Source organism: Pelodiscus sinensis, chromosome 1, assembly GCF_049634645.1.
Source record: "Pelodiscus sinensis isolate JC-2024 chromosome 1, ASM4963464v1, whole genome shotgun sequence".
In the NCBI taxonomy this organism is placed as follows: Eukaryota; Metazoa; Chordata; order Testudines; family Trionychidae; genus Pelodiscus; species Pelodiscus sinensis.
In genome coordinates, this window is record NC_134711.1 from 291,193,706 (window position 1) to 291,214,933 (window position 21,228).

The 21,228-nt window shown below is 42.5% G+C and overlaps 1 protein-coding gene across 5 annotated transcripts in view; it reads right to left on the reverse strand.

Moving 5' to 3' along the window:
• Positions 1 to 21,228, reverse strand: part of INTS6 (integrator complex subunit 6) — a 110,570-nt gene that overhangs the window by 22,488 nt on the left and 66,854 nt on the right. For 4 of the 5 annotated variants that reach the window (XR_012900687.1, XM_075919091.1, XM_075919089.1 and 1 more), the window contains 8 exons: positions 18,374 to 18,526; positions 18,065 to 18,197; positions 17,414 to 17,508; positions 16,852 to 16,962; positions 14,614 to 14,829; positions 14,377 to 14,503; positions 9,652 to 9,794; positions 8,715 to 8,949 (listed from right to left, as the gene is read on the reverse strand). Coding sequence is in view for 4 of the 5 variants with exons in the window: in XM_075919091.1 (XP_075775206.1) it covers positions 8,715 to 8,949; positions 9,652 to 9,794; positions 14,377 to 14,503; positions 14,614 to 14,829; positions 16,852 to 16,962; positions 17,414 to 17,508; positions 18,065 to 18,197; positions 18,374 to 18,526 (1,213 nt within the window). In the remaining variant the exon portion in view is untranslated. The remainder of the gene's footprint in view (positions 1 to 8,714; positions 8,950 to 9,651; positions 9,795 to 14,376; positions 14,504 to 14,613; positions 14,830 to 16,851; positions 16,963 to 17,413; positions 17,509 to 18,064; positions 18,198 to 18,373; positions 18,527 to 21,228) is intronic. The other variant, XM_075919093.1, reaches the window with a different exon arrangement.

A 21,228-nucleotide genomic window follows, 5' to 3' on the forward strand; every position in this document is an offset into this window, starting at 1 on the left:
CTCCGGTGATGCTTCAGATGAAGTGACCATGCAGTGCTATGAGGAGCTCTCCGATCCACTTGGGGAGCGCAAGAGCATCAGGTGCTTAGTGATCAAGGAGCAAAATCCCTCTATTTTGGGGGCTGAGCTGTGCTTGAGTCAGCAGCACAGGGACAGTGATAATATCCTGCATTGCCTGAAAAGCCTCCAGAGTAAAAGGGACCTGGACGATTGGGGCGGGCAACAGGGAACAGCTGTTCTGCTCGGTCTGTGCCAAAGATGTGTCGGGCACGTGGTCACCACCATGCTCCCCTTTCTTCACCTTCTCTTTTCACAGAGTGGGAGACTTGTCTTTGGTTGACCTTTTGGACTTCTTGGCTGGAACCATGGAAGATGACTGGTGCTGGATTTATGCCATAGACGAAGCGAACCACACTAAGGTATTGGCGCTCGGTGCCAAGTCCAAGCGCTGGTGCTAGAGAGTAAGAGTGGACTCCATGAGTAGAGCTTTTAGCCAGATGACCCTATCTTTTATTGTCTGAGAATGAAACAATCTGCAGATCGACACTTTTCCGAAATATGGGCTTCCCCACAACAGTGAAGGCAATCAGCATGTGTCTTGCTAACTGGCAAAGGCTTGCGGCACATATCACAAGCTTTAAAGCTAGGGGAGTGGGACATGCCCAACCCGCACCTCACCCCTGGGCTAGGTCCCTATCTGCAACTATTTACAAGTATTTAAACAACTAGAGGGAAACTATTTACAAATGAGTGTCACAGAGGGGTAACCATGTTAGTCTAATTGCAAAAAAACAATGAGTGGTCCTGTAGCACCTTATATCATGAGCTTTTGTGGGCACAATCCACTATATATTTTTGTTAGTCTCTAAGGAGCTACACGACCACTTTTTTAACGATTGAATAGCAGATCTTAAACTAAAGATTACAGCCCAAGTTGGAGTATGCAGTTCCAAGTAGTGTCACTGGTAGTAAGAACGAAATGAGGGAGCAGGGGGTTCGACAACGCCCTATATAGCGCAGCATGCATGCTCCACTTACAGGGCATTGGAATCAGTCCCCTACAGATACTGCTGAGGGAAAGTCTTCTGGCACCAGTGCATGTGGTAAGCGCGCACACCTACAGTAAATGGCCATGAGCAAACACTCAAAAAAGAATGTTATTTTTCTGCTCAGAGTTGCAAAAATAAATCTTACTAGATTAACTGCATACCTAATTTAAGTCTGTAATCTATCATATATATCATCATCTAAACAGTAAGCTTTAATATGACATTTAGTTGCAAGCACAAAATTACACCTGCAAGAAGTGAGGATGAAATCCAGCTAAAATCAGGCACTATTACTCTTGAATGTCACTCTACTTGAATGCCTTATAGTGGTATCTAATTATAAGTGTGGTCTTACTGAATTAATAAATTACTGTGTTACAAGGGGAAAGATAATGAGCCAAAAATAAGAGAATGCAACCATCACCTGAATACAAAATTTGTAATTAAAAAAGGAAGCCTAGTAAATAACACAAGATGGAAGGTTTAAAATCTACCATGGTGCAAAGCAACTGGGGATTCTCAGAAACACCATCATTAAAACAAGCTACAATGCCTCTTACAGTCAATACAAAGATTAACCAACTGATTTCAGAAGGGTCTGTTCGCTGTATGAAGCCAAATGACAGAACCAAACCAAACTAGAAAAGGGAGTTACTCACCTTGTGCAGTAACGAGTGTTCTTCGAGATGTGTGTCCCCGTGGGTGCTCCACTGTAGGTGAAGGATCGCCCTGAGCCTCAGATCGGAGCTTTCTATAGCAGTTTCCCCTGTTGAGCCACGCATGCCCAGGAGGCGTCTCGAGCCCTTCCCGCCTCCTGAGGAGCGTGATTCAACCCCCTCCCTTTCAGTTCCTCGTCTCCGCCCGAGTAATTTCGACTCCGAGCAGAGGGGAGTTAGGGAGGGTCGTGGAGCACCCACGGGGACACACATCTCGAAGAACACTCGTTACTGCACAAAGTGAGTAACTTCCTTTTCTTCTTCAAGTAGTGTCCCCGTGGGTGCTCCACTGTAGGTGACTACAAAGCAGTATCCAGTATATGGTTGGAGGGAGCCGGAGTCAATGTTTGGCAGTGGTGGAGAGCACTGCCGTGGCAACTGCTGAGTCACTCTTAAGTTGTGGAAGAATGGCGTAATGTTTAGCAAAGGTATGATCTGAGGACCATGTCGCTGCCCGGTAAATGTCTCTTAAGGGGACATTGCCCAGAAAGGCTGTGGAAGCAGCCGTGGCTCGAGTAGAGTGCGCTCGTGGTGGGCATATCAGCGGTCTATTGCCCAGAGAGTGGCACTTAATTATGCATGTCGATATCCACTTTGAGATTCGTTGAGATGATATTGGTGTGCCTTTGGATCGTTCAGCAATGGAGATAAAAAGTCTTTCAGATTTACGGAATGGTTTCGTTCTTTCTAGGAAGAAGGCCAGAGCCCTCCGGATGTCCAGAGTGTGCAGGCTGGCGTCTGTCTGCGAAGAGTGCGGTTTTGGGGAAAAGGTAGGTAACACGATCGGTCCGTTAATATGGAATTCTGTGCCGACCTTTGGCAAAAACGTGGGGTGGGGTCTAAGTATGACCCTATCCTTTGTGAAAATTGTGTAAGGAGGTTCTGACATTAATGCTCCGAGTTCGCTCACCCTCCTGACGGAGGTGATGGCTAAGAGGAAACAGACCTTCATAAAAAGGAAAGGAAGTGGCACTGTTGCCAGTGGCTCAAAGGGAGGTCTGGTAAGGCAGTTCAAAACAAGATTTAGGTCCCACAAAGGGGGTGGAGCCCTATGTGGTGGGTACACATTCTGGAGTCCCTTGAGGAATCTTTTTGTAATAGGATGGCTAAAAATGGAGAATCCATCTACTGGTGTATGAAATGCTGCTATTGCAGAGAGGTGTACTCTTAGGGAGGAGATAGAGAGTCCTGATGCTTTAAGGTCCAGAATGTAGTCTAGAATGGTATCTAATGGTGAGGCACGGGGCTCCACTTTGACTCGCTGACACCAGTGACAGAAACGTGCCCATTTCTGTTGGTAAGTTTTCCGAGTAGACTGTCTCCTACTCTGGAGGAGGATGTCTTTTACTCGCTGGGAGCAGCGATCTTCTACCTCTGAGAACCAGAGAGAAGCCAAGCTTGAAGATGCAGGGTATTGAGTTGTGGATGCAATATCTTGCCGTCGTCCTGAGATAGTAGGTCTATCCGGTACGGTAGCGGGTAGGGAGGCTGGACCGCTAGCCTGTGAAGGTATGGGTACCAGGTTTGGCGAGGCCATGATGGCGCAATCAGGATGACTAGGGCTTTGTCTCTCAGGATCTTGCGCAGGACTCTTGGGATGAGCGGTATGGGAGGAAAGGCGTGGTGTAGGGAGGCTGTCCAATTGATCAGGAAGGCATCCCCCAGAGAGTGTTTGCCAAGTCCCGCACATGAGCAGAATTGGGGACGTTTGGTGTTCTGGGTAGAAGCAAAGAGGTCTATCGATGGCCATCCCCACTGGTGGAAAATTGAGTTCGTCACCTCTGCATGTAACTCCCATTTGTGGTTCAAGGTGAAGTTTCGGCTGAGTGAGTCCGCTTTGATGTTGTTCACTCCGGGCAGGTAGGATGCTATAAGGGTGACTTGGTTGCGGATGCACGAGTTCCACAGGCGAATAGCCTCCGCGCATAAAGAGCGGGAGCGGGCTCCACCCTGTCTGTTTATGTAGAACATCGTGCAGATGTCCGTTAGGATGCGGACTGTGTGTTTGGCGATGTCGGAGGCAAAGTGTGCACAGGCATTCCTTACTGCCCTCAATTCGAGGAGATTGATATGTAAGCGTGTCTCGTTTGGGGACCACCTGCCTTGAGCTTTGTGACCGTCCATATGTGCCCCCCAGCCGAGCATGGAAGCATCTGTGGTGATTTGGATAGTGGGTTCGGTTTGTTGGAATGGAACCCCCGTCAGAAGATTGTTTGGCACTGTCCACCATTGTAAGGATGCCAGCACGTCTGGTGGGATAGTAACCGTTTTGTTTCGAGGGTGTCGTGATGGGATATATACGGTTGCCATCCAGAGTTGAAAACATCGAAAGTGCAGACGAGCATGGTGGACTACGTAGGTGGTGGAAGCCATGTGCCCCATTAGTCGGAGGCATGTAAGTACCGTGGTGGTAGGAACTGTAAGCATCCCGTTTATAATTTCTTGCATAGTTGCAAAACGTTGCCGAGGTAGGTATGCCCGGGCTGTCACTGAGTCCAGGCGTGCGCCAATGAACTCTATGTCTTGAACCGGGTGCAGAGTTGACTTGTCTTGGTTGATTAGAAGGCCTAGACGACTGAGGAGGGTCGTGGTCGTCTGTATCATAGAGGCTGTTTCGGCGTACGAGGATCCCTTTAGAAGGCAGTCGTCTAGGTAGGGAAATATGATGACATTTTGTCGTCTGAGCTACGCCGTCACGACCGCCAGTAGCTTGGAAAATACCCTCGGGGCTGATGAGAGGCCGAAGGGAAGAACCCTGTACTGGAAGTGGTCTGGTCCCAACATGAAGCGTAGGTAACGTCTGTGGGAGGGGTGGATGGTTACATGGAAATAGGCATCTTGGAGGTCGAGGGCTGCAAACCAGTCCCCTTGATCTAGCGCAGGAATGATTGTGGAGAGAGTGACCATCTTGAAATGCTGTTTCTTGAGAAACTTGTTCAGTTTGCGGAGGTCCAATATAGGTCTCCAACCCCCTGTTCGTTTTTCGGTTAAGAAATAGTTCGAGTAAAACCCTCTCCCGTGGAACTCTCGGGGTACCCTTTCTACTGCTCCGATGAGGAGTCGTCGATCGATTTCTTGTTTCAGAAGGGTCTCGTGAGAGTGGTCCCTGAAGAGGGACGGGATAGGGGGAACGGTACGGGGGATAGAGGTAAATGGGATGGTGTAGCCCACTCGAATGATCTCTAAAACCCAGCGGTCCGATGTTATGGATTCCCATTGAGGAAGGAATGGCCGCAAACGGTGGGTGAACAGATGGCCATGTTGGAGTCGTGGTAGATTGTAAGAAGGGTGTTGCAGGCCCTCGACCAAATCTTCAAATTTGCTGTTTAGATGGTTGGGTAGTTGGTGGGCGGGCCTGGTTGTGGCGCCTTCTGGGACCTCGTTGCCTTGGTCTAGTGTCTTCATAGGGCCTCTGTGGTCTATTGTATTGCCCATATTGGTATCGGTTGTATGAGTTATATGGGGTGTATCATCCACGTCTATAGGGCTGCATGTACATGCCCAACGTGCGAAGTGTGGACTTGGAATTTTTGCTGTTATGGAGTATTTCGTCCGTAGTAGCTGCAAATAGCTTTTGCTTGTCGAATGGCAGATCTTCTACTTTAGGCTGGAGATCGCAGGGAACTCCTGACGACTGGAGCCAAGAAGCTCTACGCATGACCACCGCTGTAGCTGTAATTCGGGCTGCGGTGTCAGCAACATCCATTGCGGTTTGGAGAGCAGTGCGGGCGATCATATGGCCCTCATGAACTATTGTTTTCAAGATGGATCTTTTAGACTCGGGGAGATGTGGCACCAGTTCTCCCAGTTTCGAGTAATTGTCAAAGTCATGATTTGCTAAAAGAGCGGAGTAGTTCGATATTCTGAGTTGTAGGGTGGAAGAGGAGAATACCTTCTTGCCAAAGGAGTCCAACTTTTTGTGGTCCTTGTCTGCGTTGCCCAACTTGTATTGTGGGAGCTTTGCACGTTGTTGTGCTGAGTCTACGACTAACGAGTTACGTTGTGGGTGTGTGAAGAGAAAGTCGTTGTCTTTTGATGGGACAAAGTACTTCCTATCAATTCTTTTATTAGTTGGTTGAATGGATGCAGGTGTTTCCAGAGGTCTTCCGAGGTCTCCATTATTGCCTCGTCTATAGGCAGAGCAATCTTGCTATGTAATGTAGGATGGAGATTTTTTAGCAATTGGTACTGTTTCTTCTGGACCTCTTGCAGGGAAACATTCTGGCTTGTTGCTACCCTCTTGAATAGATCCTGGAACTGTTTTAGGTCATCAATTGGTGCAGAATCTGATGGAACTACGGCTTCATCTGATTGTGTATCGGGAGCATCAGAATGTGTAACATTTATTGAATGACTGTCTGATTCATTGTCAAGATTCGGTCCACCTCCTCATCCGAAAGAATTACTGGAGGTAGGGACTGCGGCAGAGATAAGCTTCTCCAGGATGGAGTGGAGTGAGTTGGGGAGCTTTGTCCACATGGCTCCCAGTGTTCCCAGGGTCCCCATTGTGGATAAGGTGGGGGTGGGTAAGGCCAGTATGGGTGCCATTGGTTCTGTTGTGGTGGAGCCCTGTAATGATGAAAGCAAGACTGCCTAGGTGATGCGTGCCTCGAGGAATAAGACGTGTGGTGGTCATCCTCAGGAAGAGGAGCGTCTTGGCCGGATAAGAGTGGTGTAGACCTGGGAAGGGGTAGCCCTGATGGGGACTTCCCAGGTGAGTAAGATGTGGAAGGCAGGCACTGATCATAAAAGCTGCTGTGTGAGTGAGTTTCCTGCTGAGGCTGCTCCATAGCAGTGTCATCTGGCTGCCTGTCTGTTTGCGCTGGCAGCGTTAGTGCAGCATCACGCTGTTTAGCTGAAGGTGGTGCCGGGCGCTTGGGAGGCTGTGACTCGCTCTGCTGCGGTGCCGTGGCTTTAGTCGGCACCGTAGCTTTAAGCTGTGCTGCAGCTTTCGGCGCCGCCGAAGCTTGAGGCAGCGTCGGGGTTGAAAGCGGTGCCGCCGTTTGAAGCGGCACCGCGGTTTGCTTCAGCGCCGGCTTTTCTTGCCGTGCCAGCTGTTTGGAGCGCTCCCGGGGCCGCTCAGCCGTAGCGCGCCCCGACGCCGGTGCGGAGTGGATCGCCCCGAAGCCTTCGTGGCAGGGGTCCTCCCGCTCTGGTGTGCCTCTCCTCCATGTTTTGGAGAGGAAGAGGCTAGTAAGGAGCGGGATGGTGAGGGTCTGCCCCTCGGCTCGCTCCTGGAGGGTGGGGGAGGCTCTTGTCGTGTTGCCGCCTGTTCCCCAGCGGGCTGTAAAGCCTTTTCAAATAAGATCATTCTCAGGCGGAGCTCTCGGTCCTTCCTGGCTCTCGCCGTGAGTGAATTGCAATGAGTGCAGCTGTGGGGAGAGTGAAATTCCCCCAAACAGCGAATGCACTTTGAATGTCCATCTGAAACCGGCATAGGGTCCCGGCATTGGTCGCATTTTTTAAAGCCTGAGGAGGCGGACATGGCCGGTTCTCTCCTCTTTGAGCTTGTTCTATGTATTTATTTGACTGTTACTGTTATTGTCGTCAGTGTCCGTGTTGGTTTTTTTTTTTTTTAAGTCTCTTCTTTCTTTCCTGTGTTGAACAGCTGTGAGAGTCCCGGTTTAAGACGGTTCAAGCCCCCTGAGGGGGGGTTTAGGTAAGTGTATTTTCCTTATTACTAGGTTTTTTTGTTTTTTTTTTTTTGAAGAAACAAGGAAAAGTAACTTGGGATATCAGGGGAAAGAACTATGACTAAACTAGGGAGAGAAAGGTAGTCAGAGAGTCTGACAGGGAGCTCCTGTTTGCTCCGTCCGTTGGCGAGGGCGGTTAAAGAGGAACTGAAAGGGAGGGGGTTGAGTCACGCTCCACAGGAGGCGGGAAGGGCTCGAGACGCCTCCTGGGCATGCGTGGCTCAACAGGGGAAACTGCTATAGAAAGCTCCGATCTGAGGCTCAGGGCGACCCTTCACCTACAGTGGAGCATCCACGGGGACACTACTCGAAGAAGAATATTAAGTTAGTTAAGTGTAAAAAATAATAAGCACCAAAGAAAATGAGTTAAAATGCTTTCTATATTGTTGGGGGAGGGTGGGAAGGGAGAGTAGGCCTACTTGTAAGAAAGGATGGAGTTGAATTTAATGGCTGAAATATCAAACTCCTTTCTTAAACTCTTCACCTATACTGGAATACCACATCACAGAAAAGAAAGGTAAAAACCCTCTAACTTGCCTCTGGTGCAAATAAACCTGAAATGTTATACTAATACGTCCATTTTCTTATTACTAAAATGCTGAGGAAGACAAGAGCAAGAGAAATAATCAGGGGCTCAAAAGAGTGATTTATGGAGGAAAATTTAAAGGAACTCAATATAAAGAGTGCAGGTAGGCAAACAACAAACATGACAAGTCTATAAATATGAAACCCTCCATATTCTGCCCCCTCACATTTGCCAGGAACATAGTTACTACAAACTTCACTGACATTTATTTTACTTACTATATCGTTACAGTCAATTTGTGTATCATTAAATCTGAAAAATGCATACATGTGAAATAACTAAAAGGCATTGGACAAATACCTTTGTCTATATCATAGAAAACTTTCCCTTATACAGAACAATGTAGTTTTAGAAAGTGGTGTTTCAATGGCAGATAGTTAAATTTCAGAAATCTTTATATCGCTTTAAAATGAAAAATAATGGCAAACATTTCTTGCCTGTGAGATGCCAATATGCAAATTAATTTGAATACTTAAGGCTGCACATTTACATACCGTTTGGAACACGCTATTCAAATGCTCAAATTTGAGAAATCTACAGCATGCTTACTCTTTTGAGTACTTTTTGCAGAACAACTAAAATATCCTTTTGTATAAAATAGTAAAGTGAATTAACTGAAGAACTAAATGAAGGCAAGACAAAAAATTAACTGAAATAGAGTTAAACTTACTTTTGTGAATAGGAATAGGTTTCACAAGATCTGGTTGTGCTTGCGTAATAGGTATAGGTGGCCCTTTTCCTCCAATATGATTATTCACAACAGGAGGAGTCTGTGGCCTGCCTCTTAGAAGAGGTGACATACACCGACGTCTTTTAGGAATCCCTTGCATATTAGGCTCTCCAGGTCGTTTGTGTTTATTTTGGGGCCCTGATACAAATTCATCTGCTTCATCTATCATCATTCCCTGTAACAAATATATAAAAAAGCTTCCTTAAATCTGTGTTATTTTGCACAGCAAGTTTAACAAAAAACATCACACATCCAACCATTTCCTGACACTGTCAGGTATTAGACAATCCAATCAGGTAAAATAAGCCACCTTGACTTGGTTTCTTAGATGTCAAGTTTAAAAAAGTCAAATTATTTACTCTGGGGAACTAATGTGTTGAAGACCACTCTATAAACAATATGCAAAGAAAGAATGGTGACCACTGTTATAAAATTGTGTAGGTAAAATGTAACCTTTAAACTAGAGTTACACACAATGTAATTTTTTAATCAGTTATACATTCAACTATATTGGTAATTCGCTCAAGTCAAGTCAAAGACCTGGATTTGTGAAGTAGAAAACTAGAGAAGCCATCAAGTTAATGCAAGCTTTTTGCTAAGGAAGGATTTAATAAATGGGAGTGGAATAAAAAAGAATAGAGTGATGGCAATCTCACAACATATGAATTTAGCATATTAAAAAGTCAGAAACTTTATAAATGACTTCTAATTAAAAGTCTGTCCCTCCATGAAAATACAGGGATCTAAAAAAGGGTTGAGAAAATTTGGAAAAGAAGGTCCCTATATTTCTTAAGCAGTTGGATAAGCTTATAATTAGCAATACATACACATGCCATAGCACTAATTTAACACAAAAAGAGTACGGAAGAGAAATTACCTTCTTGTCCAATTTAAATGGATTACCAAATGTATGTAGCCTTCGGGGTTGATCAGGGTCTAGCTCTCGAAGGGGGGATGGTATCTGTTTTAGGAACTCCTGATAATTTCCCATTTGTGCTATTGGTACACTGTGAACTTGATCTATTAGAATTGAAGATAATTTTTATGACTGTAGAAATAGTATGACACTATTCATTTCATCAGTATTTAATTCTGGATGCCTTTCACATATCCAGTTTTCATATTATTCCATCTTTTTCATCCAGATGTGTCAACAGAAAAGTATACAGAGATAATGCTCAAAACCTATCTTCCTCCTTGTCAACAAAATAGTTAAAATATGTAATCTACTACTTCACAAACTGTGGAAGGCTTCCCTTGGTGTTGAAGAAATCAACGTATGTAGAATGTCTATTGTCATCATCTCACTGTAGAATTGAGTGATAGTCTTCTGAGTACAGTTTTTGTTTTTCCAATATAATACACAATTCTTTTTGGACAGTATGGGATGGAAAGGAATGGCAACTATCTGAAAACACTAATTTAAGGATGTTAAATTTAGATTTATCAATTAATCAAACAGTCGATGTAATTCGCACTGACTATTCGATTAGTAGATAAGAGCGCCTCCACCTTTGAAATGTAGCAAAAGCCCTGCCGGCTCTTACTACATTTCAAAGGTGGAAATGCCACAGGGAGCACGGGCCCTGCTGACCCGGCGCTCTCTGCTTTTGAAACTGTTTTGAGTCCCTAGCTTGCCCCAGGCTCTCTGCAGCGCTTCTTCTTTTGAAATGTAGCAAGAGCCCTGCTCTTGCTACTTTTCAAAGGCAGAAGTGCCACCAGTTCCCCGCTATGCCCCTGCCCTTCCCCACCACAGAGATGGTGCTAGAGGGAACCAGCTTTTAAGCCAGCTCCTATTTCTCCTCCCCTCCCCTTGCTGCCTCTCTCTGACAGACAGCAAGGGGGGGGAAAGCGATTAGTTGAGTCGACTAGTTGCTAACATCCCTACACTAATTGTAAAATGTACTGAGGTTACTGTTACACTGATGCAGACAACTGTGTAATAATATTCCACTTCAACACCCTACTCTGAACTTTGATTATGTAAAGAAGTTCCTTCCCACCTGCCAAAAATATGAAGACTTCATCAGAAGTTGAACACCAATAACTTGATAAATGTCCTTACTAATATTGTCAGCATGCTGCAAAATTCCTGTAGTATTGTACAAGTTTCAAGAGCATTTTTAAGAGCCTTGTGATTCAGGTTTTTAATGTGTTTTTCACCTCACCTCACAACATGACACATTTCACTCAAATCCTTTGCTCAGCAAGGAAACAGGTTGGGTAGCAGATTAGCCTAGAATTCATGCCAGTTGTAATACAGACAGCTCTCCAGAAACTGCCCACACGTTTTTTAATAGTCATTGGATGGTAGTGGCCAACAAATATTTGCAATCTTGAAATGTTGTTAGAAGTCTGGTTTTCTCTTTTCTGTCTATTTTTATTTCATTATTATCTTCTTCTCATCAGGTGCCACAGTGTAATGAAACACTAACTGCAGAGTATTCTGAAACAGAGTACTTCTCTTGAGCTCTAATACTATCATTTATAGCTAGCATAAGTCTAGGAGTCTACTACAGGCCACCTAGCCAGGTGGAAGAGGTGGATGAGGCCTTTTTTAAACAATTAACAAAACTATCCAAAGCCCAAGATTTGGTGGTGATGGGGGACTTCAACTATCCAGACATATGTTGGGAAACTAACACAGCGGGGCACAGGCTATCCAATAAGTTTCTGGACTGCATTGGAGACAACTTTGTTTCAGAAGGTTGAAAAAGCTACCAGAGGAGAAGCTGTTCTGGATTGGTTTTAACAAATAGGGAGGAACTAGTTGAAAACTTGAAAGTGGAAGACAGTATAGGGGACAGTGATCATGAAATAATAGAGTTCATGATCTTAAGGAAAGGTAGAAGGGAGACCAGCACAACTGAGGTAATGGATTTCAGGGAGGCAGATTTTGATAAGCTCAGAGAACTTGTAGGTAAGGTCCCATGGGAAGCAAGACTGAAGGGAAAAACAACTGAGGAGAGTTGGAAGTATTTCAAAGGAACGTTGTTAAGGGCCCAAAAGCAAACAATTCCGCTGTGTAGGAAAGATAGAAAATATGGCAACAGACCAGCTTGGCTTAACAAGGAGATCTTGCATGATCTCAAAATAAAAAAGGAGTCATATAAAAAATGGAAACTAGGACAAATAACAAAGGATGAATATAGGCAAGCAACACAGGAATGCGGGGCAAGATTAGAAAGGCAAAGGCACAAAATGAGATCAAACTAGCTACAGGCATAAAGGGAAACAAGAAGACCTTTTAAATACATTAAAAGCAAGAGGAAGACCACGGACAGGGTAGTCCCACTGCTTAGTGAGGAGGGAGAAGCAGTAACAGGAAACTTGGAAATGGCGGAGATGCTCATTGACTTCTTTGTTTCGGTCTTCACCGAGAAGTCTGGAGGTGTGCCTAACGTAGTGAATACAAGCAGAGAAAGGGTAAGATTAGAAGATAGGATACACAAAGAACAAGTTAAAAATCACTTAGGAAAGTTAGATGTCAGCAAGTCACCAGGTCCTGAGGAAATGCATCCCAGGATACTCAAGGAACTGATAGAGGAGGTATCTGAGCCTTTAGCTATGATCTTTGAAAAATCATGGCAGACAGGGGAGATTCCAGAAGACTGGAAAAGGGCAAATATTGTGCCCATCTATAAAAAGGGGAATAAGAACAACCCAGGAAACTACAGACCGGTCAGTTTAACGACTGTCCCAGGGAAGATAATGGAGCAGGTAATTAAGGAAATCATATGCAAACACTTGGAAGGTAATAAAGTGATAGGGAATAGCCAGCATGGGTTTGTGAAGAACAAGTCATGCCAAACTAATCTGATAGCTTTCTTTGATAGGATAACGAGCCTTGTGGATAAGGGAGAAGCGGTGGATGTCATATACCTAGACTTTAGTAAGGCATTTGATACGGTCTCGCATGATATTCTTATTGATAAACTAGGCAAATATAACTTAGATAGGGCCACGATAAGGTGGGTGCCTAATTGGCTGGATAACCGTAGTCAGAGAGTTGTTGTTAATGGTGCTAAATCTTGCTGGAAAGGGATAACAAGTGGAGTTCCACAAGGGTCTGTTTTGGGACCCGTACTGTTCAATATCTCATCAATGATGTAGATATTGGGATAGAGAGTACGCTTATTAAGTTTGCAGATGATACCAAACTGGGTGGAGTTGCAACTTCTTTGGAGGATAGGGACATAATTCAAAATGACCTTAGCAAGTTAGAGAAATGGTCAGAGGTAAACAGGATGAGGTTTAATAAAGAGAAATGCAAAGTGCTCCACTTAGGAAGGAACAATCAGTTCCATACATACAAGATGGGAAGCGACTGTCTAGGAAGGAGCATGGCGGAAAGGGATCTAGGGGTCCTAGTGGACCACAAGTTGAATATGAGTCAACAGTGTGATGCTGTTGCAAAAAAAGCAAATATGATTCTAGGTTGTATCAACAGGTGTGTTGTAAGCAAAACTCGTGAAGTCATTCTGCCGCTCTACTCTGCACTAGTTAGGCCTCAGCTGGAGTACTGTGTCCAGTTCTGGGCGCCACATTTCAAGAAGGATGTGGAGAAATTGGAAAGGGTACAGAGAAGAGCAACAAGAATGATTAAAGGTTTAGAGAACATGACCTATGAAGCCAGGCTTCATGAACTGGGCTTGTTTAGTTTGGAAAAAAGAAGATTAAGGGGGGACATGATAGCGGTTTTCAAATATCTAAAAGGGTGTCACAACGAGGAAGGAGAAAATTTGTTCCTCTTGGTTACTGAGGACAGGACAAGGAGTAATGGGCTTAAAGTGCAGCAGGGGAGGTTTAGATTAGACATTAGGAAAAAATTCCTAACTGTCAGGGTGGTCAAATATTGGAATAAATTGCCAAGGGAGGTGGGGGAATCTCCCTCTCTGGAGATATTTAAGAACAGGTTAGATAGACATCTGTCAGGGATGGTGTAGACGGAGCTTGGTCCTGCCTTGAGGGCGGGGGGCTGGACTCGATGACCTCTCGAGGTCCCTTCCAGTCCTATTATTCTATGGTAAGTCATTGTACTGCCTGCTGTAAGTCACCACAGACAGAAAAGGACTGAATTAGCAGGGAAACAACTACCTTCTCACTCAGAGGTGCTCCTTTCAGGGCAAGCATAAGGCAAGTTGGCAGGATGGGTGGGGTAACTTGCTCTACCAATGCCTATTATATACCTATTATATGGACAGAGAACTTCAGTGTCCAGGACTGTCCAGAAGATATTTGTCCTCTGATATACCCAGAAAGTTGGAAAAAAGTGAAATAAAAACAAACAAGTTCAAAAGCAGAACAATACAAAACTGTTCTTAAGACAAGGATAAAGAAATTAGATGGAAGACATAAGCTTTTTCTCCCATAAGTCACTAGAACATGCCTAACTTACAATAAACATGTGGTGAAAAAAACAAGAAAAACCACTGGAGATTGTGAGCAACAGCACAAGTCTTAGAATAAGTTTATTTCAGAAAGAAAACCTTCCAAATAAGCACCTATTGAAGAACTATCAACTTTACTCCATTCAGCAAACTACACAAAATTATGCTAATATTACACACTTTAAGATATGCAAGCAAACCAATAATCTTACCTTCATCTTGTCCTTTGAGAAACTTGCGAGTTCTCTTCAGAAGATTAGACCTCATTCTTGTTAAGTGATCCAAAAGATTCCTTCTGGGTATGTCATAAGCATTTCTAAAGGTTTGAGGTTTCAATTCCTACAGTAGCAGCAATATAATAATGTTTTGATTAATACGACATGAAAAAACATCTAATACTTCAATGGAAGTGTATTGAAAATAACAACATTACACATAATGGTGCTTACCTTATTCAGCAAAGCTATTTGGAACCCAGCATACTCCTTCATATTGAAGTCTAGAAGTCTATGAGGAATTTCCCCAGTAATCCCCTGTAGCAGTTGTTGAAAATCGTTCCTATGTGCCATAGACAGGTTGTGTGATCTGCTTCTGACCTTAATTCCAGTCTCTTGCGCTACCTTTTTGCCTACAGAGCCAATGACTCTATCGGACTCTATTTTGGCCTTAATTTGAAATAAATAAATAAATAAAATTGACAATATACTCTTAAAAGGATTAGTCAGAATATTAAATTCATTTCTAATTCTTACCTAGAAGACTCGGCAATGTATTAATATACTATTCAAGAATATAATGTGTATGAGTGTTACGGTGGTTTGCTGAAGGTACTACTACAATTCTAAATCATTAGAATATGGTAAACAGTTTTTGTGTCTAGCTCTTCCATGTATTTCTAGGGTGCCCATTATTATAGTATCTAAGCACCAATATGCATGCAATGCTTTTATTTTCAGAAAAATGCCATGATTAAGATTATTGGAAAAATGTGCCACAATTTCTGCATGTGCTCATGGATTTTACTTTGTGAAAACAGCTGAAGTTTTATGCGAATTCTCAGAAGGTAACATCTCATTTAGCGGTATTTATTATGGACTCATACGATGATATCAATTTATTTTTAAAAAAAAGGCAAAAGATACAAAAGAATGTGAGATTAAAGCAAGGAAGAGACAGTTCAACTTCAACAAAATAAAGGAACAGCAATCTTTTGATTCTTCCTCCATTTGGCAGTCAGTCCTCCATAGCCAGTAATTTTTTACCTGCTCAGTATGTCCCCAAATCAAATGTGCTATGAAAGGTAACACTAGTAGTTTGGCAGAATATAGTTGAACAATGAACCAGAAGCCATTTGAGAACTTCTAACTGCCATACAATCTTTATTCAGAGGTTTCACATAAGTTCCTTCCATACTTTACATCTAAATGTTATTTCCCATTTTCAGAACATAAATCTCAAACTGGTACAATACTTCAAAATGAAAGATATTTTAAGAATGATCACTATACCATAGCTATAACATACTGTACACAACAATGTATTTTAGGTATTTTGAGCCAAAGTCGTATAAATCTAGAGATTGATATATTCTGCAGATTTTTGTTCAAGATGACCACACAATTTGGTAAGACTCATCACAGATTTCCATTAGATTTGTCTAGGAGCTTAAAAATAAGATCTATATTATAGGTTTCTAAACTTAAAGAAATTTTAACATACAAAGTAATTAATGCTTGCATTTCTGTATCTTTTTGTGTCCAACCTATTCTATTTGTCATTATCCAAAAAAGTTTGTGAACATAAACAGTAACTGATAATGGGAAATATATAGTTTTTTTAGCTGCTAGAGCAGGAGAGTCCCTACCATTGCCAGTGGCTTACTGTGTAACCTTGTTCCTTCTGTGCCAGTTTCCCCATTTATAAGAAGCATTTCAAAGTGGATTAAAGACATTGTTTACTATGTTTTATATTTAGCTAGTACCTTTCATTTTTCATGGATCCTGAAGCACTTCACAAATTATGGGCCAAAAATGAAAAAAGCTGTATTTTGTCCAAATACATATAGGCTCAAATCCCTGATCTCATTCAAGGCGTAATGTGATTTTTTAACACTCAGAGCAGAAAGGATTGCCTTTTAAACTACAAATATATTAAAGTTGGCAGATATGAAAATGCTGCTTACATACTATATACTTTGAGTTATCCAACCAGCCATATTTCAGTATACATATTTTGCAGTTTAGTCTATAAACAGAGTTTTTAACTTAATTCAGAAATGAAAAATGTACCAACAGAAATCACATATAGGAATTCAGATATAGTAAAGGGGGACAGACCCTCAAGTTAAGGACCAATATGGTTCAATGATATTTTCAAAAAACTTAAATTGTCCTGCAGCACCTTAGAGACTAACAAAAAATGTAGATAGTATCATGAGTTTTTGTGGGCACAACCCACCTCCTTCAGATGACCTGAAGTAGGTTGTGCCCACGAAAACTCAGAACACTATCTACATTTTTTGTTAGTCTCTAAGGTGCTGCAGGACCATTCATTGTTTTTTTAAGTTTTATAGCATTTACAGACTAACACGGCTACCCCTCTGATATTTTCAAGTTAGTCTGACATTAGCATATCAATGTTTTCCAATTTTAGTTTTTTTTTTAACTGTTCTTTTGCATTAACATTACCTGTTGACTCAACTTTTTGAGGTATGAAATTACACTGTAACTAAGTCCATATTCCACACTGTCTGCTATAAGGTTAGGTGCGCCCATCATTCTCACAGCTTTCTTCAAAGGCTGAAACAAATAATATATGCATTTATATATTTATAACATTGTATATTTGTATCCTCAAGTTGGTAGCAAGAGTTTAAAGTACGCTATGACTTGTGTTCATTTCAAAGTGAATTTGTAACCCATGAAGACAAATGTTGGTGAATGTATAATTCAAATAGTAGCCATATCTGATCAAGTTTTTATTACATTAAGGTCAAAGGAAAAAGTCAATGCATTAATGGAAATTTTAAGAACATTATTCTTCCAGGGGCATACATGATGTCATAAATATGAAATCCTAGATTGTACACATTAACCTTTTATTTTTATGTTCAGAAAATTCTTTATCAAATAAACCCAAAAGAAGACCGTGAACAGAACAAGCTAATAACTGAAGATGCAATTTCACATCCACCACAGGTTGTAGGATACAACAGAAATTCTGAAACACGCATAAAATAAATCATCTTACCCCTAGATAGTAAGGAGGCATTGTCTTCAAATAGCTTTCAAATGACTGCCGCCATTTTAAGGTTGGCTTTGCCTTGTGTACTTTGAATAAGTCGTCTAAGAAGTTATACGAATAGAGATAAAGTTAGATGAGAAGTACATTTCTAAATATAAGGCATCATTCCCCACACATTTTCTAAGAGCATTTCTTCTAAAGATGTGGCATGCTGCACTGAGGCTTAATCAAAGCTAATCACTATGGGATACAGTTCATGAGGTGTGCAAGGAAAACAGAATCTTGTAAGGTGTTATTTATAAAATCTAACTCATCAGAGCCACAGGAGTAGGAAAAGCAGCAGCAGCAGAGGGAATAAAAGCAGCAACAGCAGCATATTGAAGGATGAGTAATACTATCTGAATACTCATTTTTAAAAGTCAACAGGCTTATACACAGACTGAGGAATGGTAGTAATTTTTTATAAGTGAATCATGAATATAGTAGACACCAAATTTTTTTTCTCTTTTCAATAGGAATATTATACTCTTAATGTTTTGGATTTGTATAGGCTTATGATTATTAACAGTAGCATAAATAACACAAAAAACTAACTAAGCTGAAGCAATTTCCCCATCTGCCTACCACATCAGAAAAATCTGAGAAAGCTATATTTACCTAAGAGAGGAAGGAGGACTGGATAATTGTAAGGCATCACAAATAGGTTCACACAATTCAGTGCTGTACTAGCTTTCAAGTAACCAAAAGGATGGCCAAGTTCACTATATTTTGCACTATTGCTCACATACACCTGCAATAAGAAGAGTTTATGTCGTTCATGTATTATTAAAGTGTGAGTTATAAATAAAAGGTATGATGTTAGGTAGTTTACAATAAATCAACACACAATCAGAATTTCAGACCAAGTTATTAACAAAATACTGTTTCTCAAATAAATGTCCTTCAGTTAGCACATATTCAACTTGCCTGCCAGCAGGTCTGAGGAGATTTCCTTTCCAGAATGAACTGGGTCAGCGGTGAAGGTTCTAACTCATATTTATCAAAAGGTAATTTGTCAATGACCATTGGTTCACAGTCAGTGCAGGAATACTTCACTATAGGATGAGATGTGCGAGGTGGCTAAACAGAAACATTCAGCTGTTAAGTGTGGGTCTGCACAAACAAATACAGATCTATTCATTTTAATTCTTACTCCAAAACAATATAAAAGCATTTTGAAAAATTGTCCCTTAACTATCTGTTAGTATGTGTCTGAAATAAAGAAATATGGATTGTTTAAGTATTTTATCTTAGTGAAACCTGAACGAACAGTTGTTAGGTTTAGATAGGCAGCAAATCTTAATTTAGAGTGTAAGTATATTTAGAAAGTAAAAGCCAAGTATTTTAACTGCTAACTCAAGGGGTCAGGCAAGGACAATGATTTACAAATGGAGTAGATTATCCTACTCCATTCAACATCTTTATGGCTGGGAAGAATATAAATCATTACTGATAAAGTTTGCTGATAAAACAAAAATTGGGGAGTATAAACAACAAAGAAGTCATATCACTGATTCAGAACCCGGGGTCAGCCCGAGTTCTGGGGAAATGCTGTGCAGAAACCAGGGTCAGCTGGGGAGTCCCCAACTAATCCCGGGTTCCACTGAAATGCCATGTGGAGTCTGGGATTAACTGGGGAGTCCCCAGATGACCCCAGGCCACATGGAGCTGCCATTTTGAAATGCTGAGGTGGCATTTCAAAGGGGCAGCGCCATGGAGCCCGGGATCAGCTGGGGACTCCCCAGCTAACCACAGACACCATGGCTTTGAAATGCACAAGAGCCCCCGATGGTCACTGCTAAGCAAAAATCTCCAATCAGCAGCATGAGGATGCACCAAGACCTGAGTGGAGAACCCACAGGAACACACATCTCGAAGAACCATCATTACTGCACAGGGTAACTTCTTACACATTTAAACAAATACATGTTTAACATCCCTACTTCATACCCCAATGAAGGAGTCATCTCGGTCCTCTCAGAACAATCAAACAAATTCATAAAGTTCTTAATGCAGGCTCTTAGCAGAGATGTAACAAACTTATCTTAAGTTTCTGGAGTCAAGATATCCTTATTCAGGACACATGAAGTGTAACAGAAGATATTAGCTTTAGTGAGAAACCTGGGATAAGGTCTGAGCATGACCCTATCTTTAGTAAAGGTAGAATACAGAGGGAGAGCCATGAGAGCTGCAATTTAACCCACTTGTCGCCAGATGTTATTGCCACTAGGAAAGTCACTTTTGTGGATCGGTACTCCACTGTGGTAGTGCCTAGTGGTTCAAAGGGTGGCCTAGTGAATGTATCAAGTACAAAGTTTAGATCCCAAGGAGGTACAGGCGGGTGTAAATTTGGACGCGTTTTCCACAAGCCTGTTAAGAAACGCTTCGTCATGGGGTGTGCAAAGAGTGAGAGATCATCAACTAGTTCATGGAAGGCCATGATAGCAGAGAGATGGACTTGAATCGAGTTGATGGAAAGGCCTGCGTCACTAAGATCCATCAAGTACTACAGTACGGTGGGTACGGGAGCGGTCATCTGTTGTAATTGATGAACTCTACACCACTGCTGAAAACATTTCCATTGGTTTTGGTACGTGTATCTTGCGGAGGAGCGTCAACTATTCAGTAGGATGTGCTTAACTCTCCCTAAGCAGGTATGTTCTTCATTTTGGAACCACAGAGAAGCCATGCTGTAAGTTTCAGGGTTTTGGTGTTCAGGTGAGTCTTGCCCCGGTGTTGGTTAAGTAAGTGGGGACTCATAGGATGAGCAATCAGTTGAGCTACTGACAGGTGTTGTAGGTCAGGGAACCAAGGTTGTCTTGGCCAGTAGGGAGCTATCAGAATTACTGCGGCCCAGTCTGAGCGGATCTTGTTGATTACTCTGGAGAGTAAAGGAATTGGTGGGAAAGCATAGAGTAGGGGAGCAGTCCAGCAGATGGTGAAAGAGTCTCCCTCCGACCTCTTGCCCTGACCTGCTTCAGAGCAGAATCAGTGACATGTGGGGTTGATTGCTGTCGCAAACAGATGTACAAGTGAGGACCCAAATTGTCAGAAAATTGGGAGAATATTAAGACCAAGTTCCCACTTGTGTTGTTCGGAGAAGTATCTGCTCAATTTGTTAGCTGTGGTATTTTGTAAGCCTGGCATGTAAGCGGCAGTTGGGGTTATCTGGTTCTTGCAGCACCAGTTCCAAAATCTGATTGCCTCTTCACAGAGTGAGCATGATCAGGCATCCCCCGTTTGTTGATATAAAACAGAGATTGTGTCATTGATGAGGACACAAATGGTTCTGCCCTTTAGGAGAGGGAGGAAGTGAGCACATGCTTTGCGGATGGCTCTGAGTTCCAGGATATTGATATGGATGTGCAGCTTGGGATGAGACTAACTGCCCTGTACTGTTCTTGTGTTGCAGTAGGTCCCATCCCAGGAGTGATGACCATTACTGATGGGTCTGGGTGATGGAAAGGTATATGCCAGCTACTAGGTTGTTTGTAGAGGTCCACCAGTCAAGAGATTGTAATATTACCATTGGGAATGTATGGAGCTTTGTGAGGCTGTGTCGGTTGGGAACATAGATGCTAACATACTGAAGGCAACATGTGCAAGCTCACAAATAAAACAACGAAGATTGTTGCTGCCATGTTTCCCTAGATTTGGAGACATGTGAGTGCTGTAGTAATGAAGGTATGTTTGACTGTCCTGATAAGATTGCATAGCGTTTGGAACAGTTGCAGTGGGAGGTAGGCTCTGGCTGTGTCTGCATCTAGAAGACTTCCCATTCC